General features: G+C 59.8%; 1 protein-coding gene across 1 annotated transcript in view; it reads right to left on the bottom strand.

Moving 5' to 3' along the window:
* Positions 1–5: 5 nt before the first annotated feature.
* Positions 6–368, bottom strand: part of LOC104121756 (plasmalemma vesicle associated protein) — a gene marked incomplete at its 3' end in the record, with an annotated part of 1,572 nt that continues 1,209 nt past the window's right edge. Inside the window, exon 2 of the mRNA XM_009633798.2 lies at positions 6–365. Within this exon, the coding sequence (XP_009632093.1) occupies positions 6–365 (360 nt within the window). The remainder of the gene's footprint in view (positions 366–368) is intronic.

The raw sequence follows: 368 nt of genomic DNA on the forward strand, positions 1-368 counted from the left end.
GCATCCTGTAGCCGCTTCTCCAACTCCTGCTTCTCCCTGGTGCAGTTGATGCGGTGCTGCTGCACATTCATCTCGCAGACTTTTTTCCCGATGTAGGCGCTCTCCCGTTCCTGCTGCCGGAGGAAGAGCTGCTCCATCTGCTTGGTCAGCCAGCTGAGCTGCCCGTGGACCTCGCTGCAGCTGTACGGGCTGAGCATCCCCTTGATATGCTGGAAGTAATTGCTCGTGTCGGCCCTCAAGGAATCACACTCGTGCTTCCGCAGCTCCAGGTTCATCTGGGTGGACTCGCAGACGGCCTTGGTGGTGAGCAGCTCCTGCTGGCAGCTCTCCTTCTCCTGGGTGGCTTTGGTCAGCGAGGCACTCGCCTT

Source organism: Egretta garzetta, unplaced genomic scaffold, assembly GCF_000687185.1.
Source record: "Egretta garzetta isolate BGI_Z169 unplaced genomic scaffold, ASM68718v1 scaffold2462, whole genome shotgun sequence".
Classification (NCBI taxonomy): domain Eukaryota; kingdom Metazoa; phylum Chordata; class Aves; order Pelecaniformes; family Ardeidae; genus Egretta; species Egretta garzetta.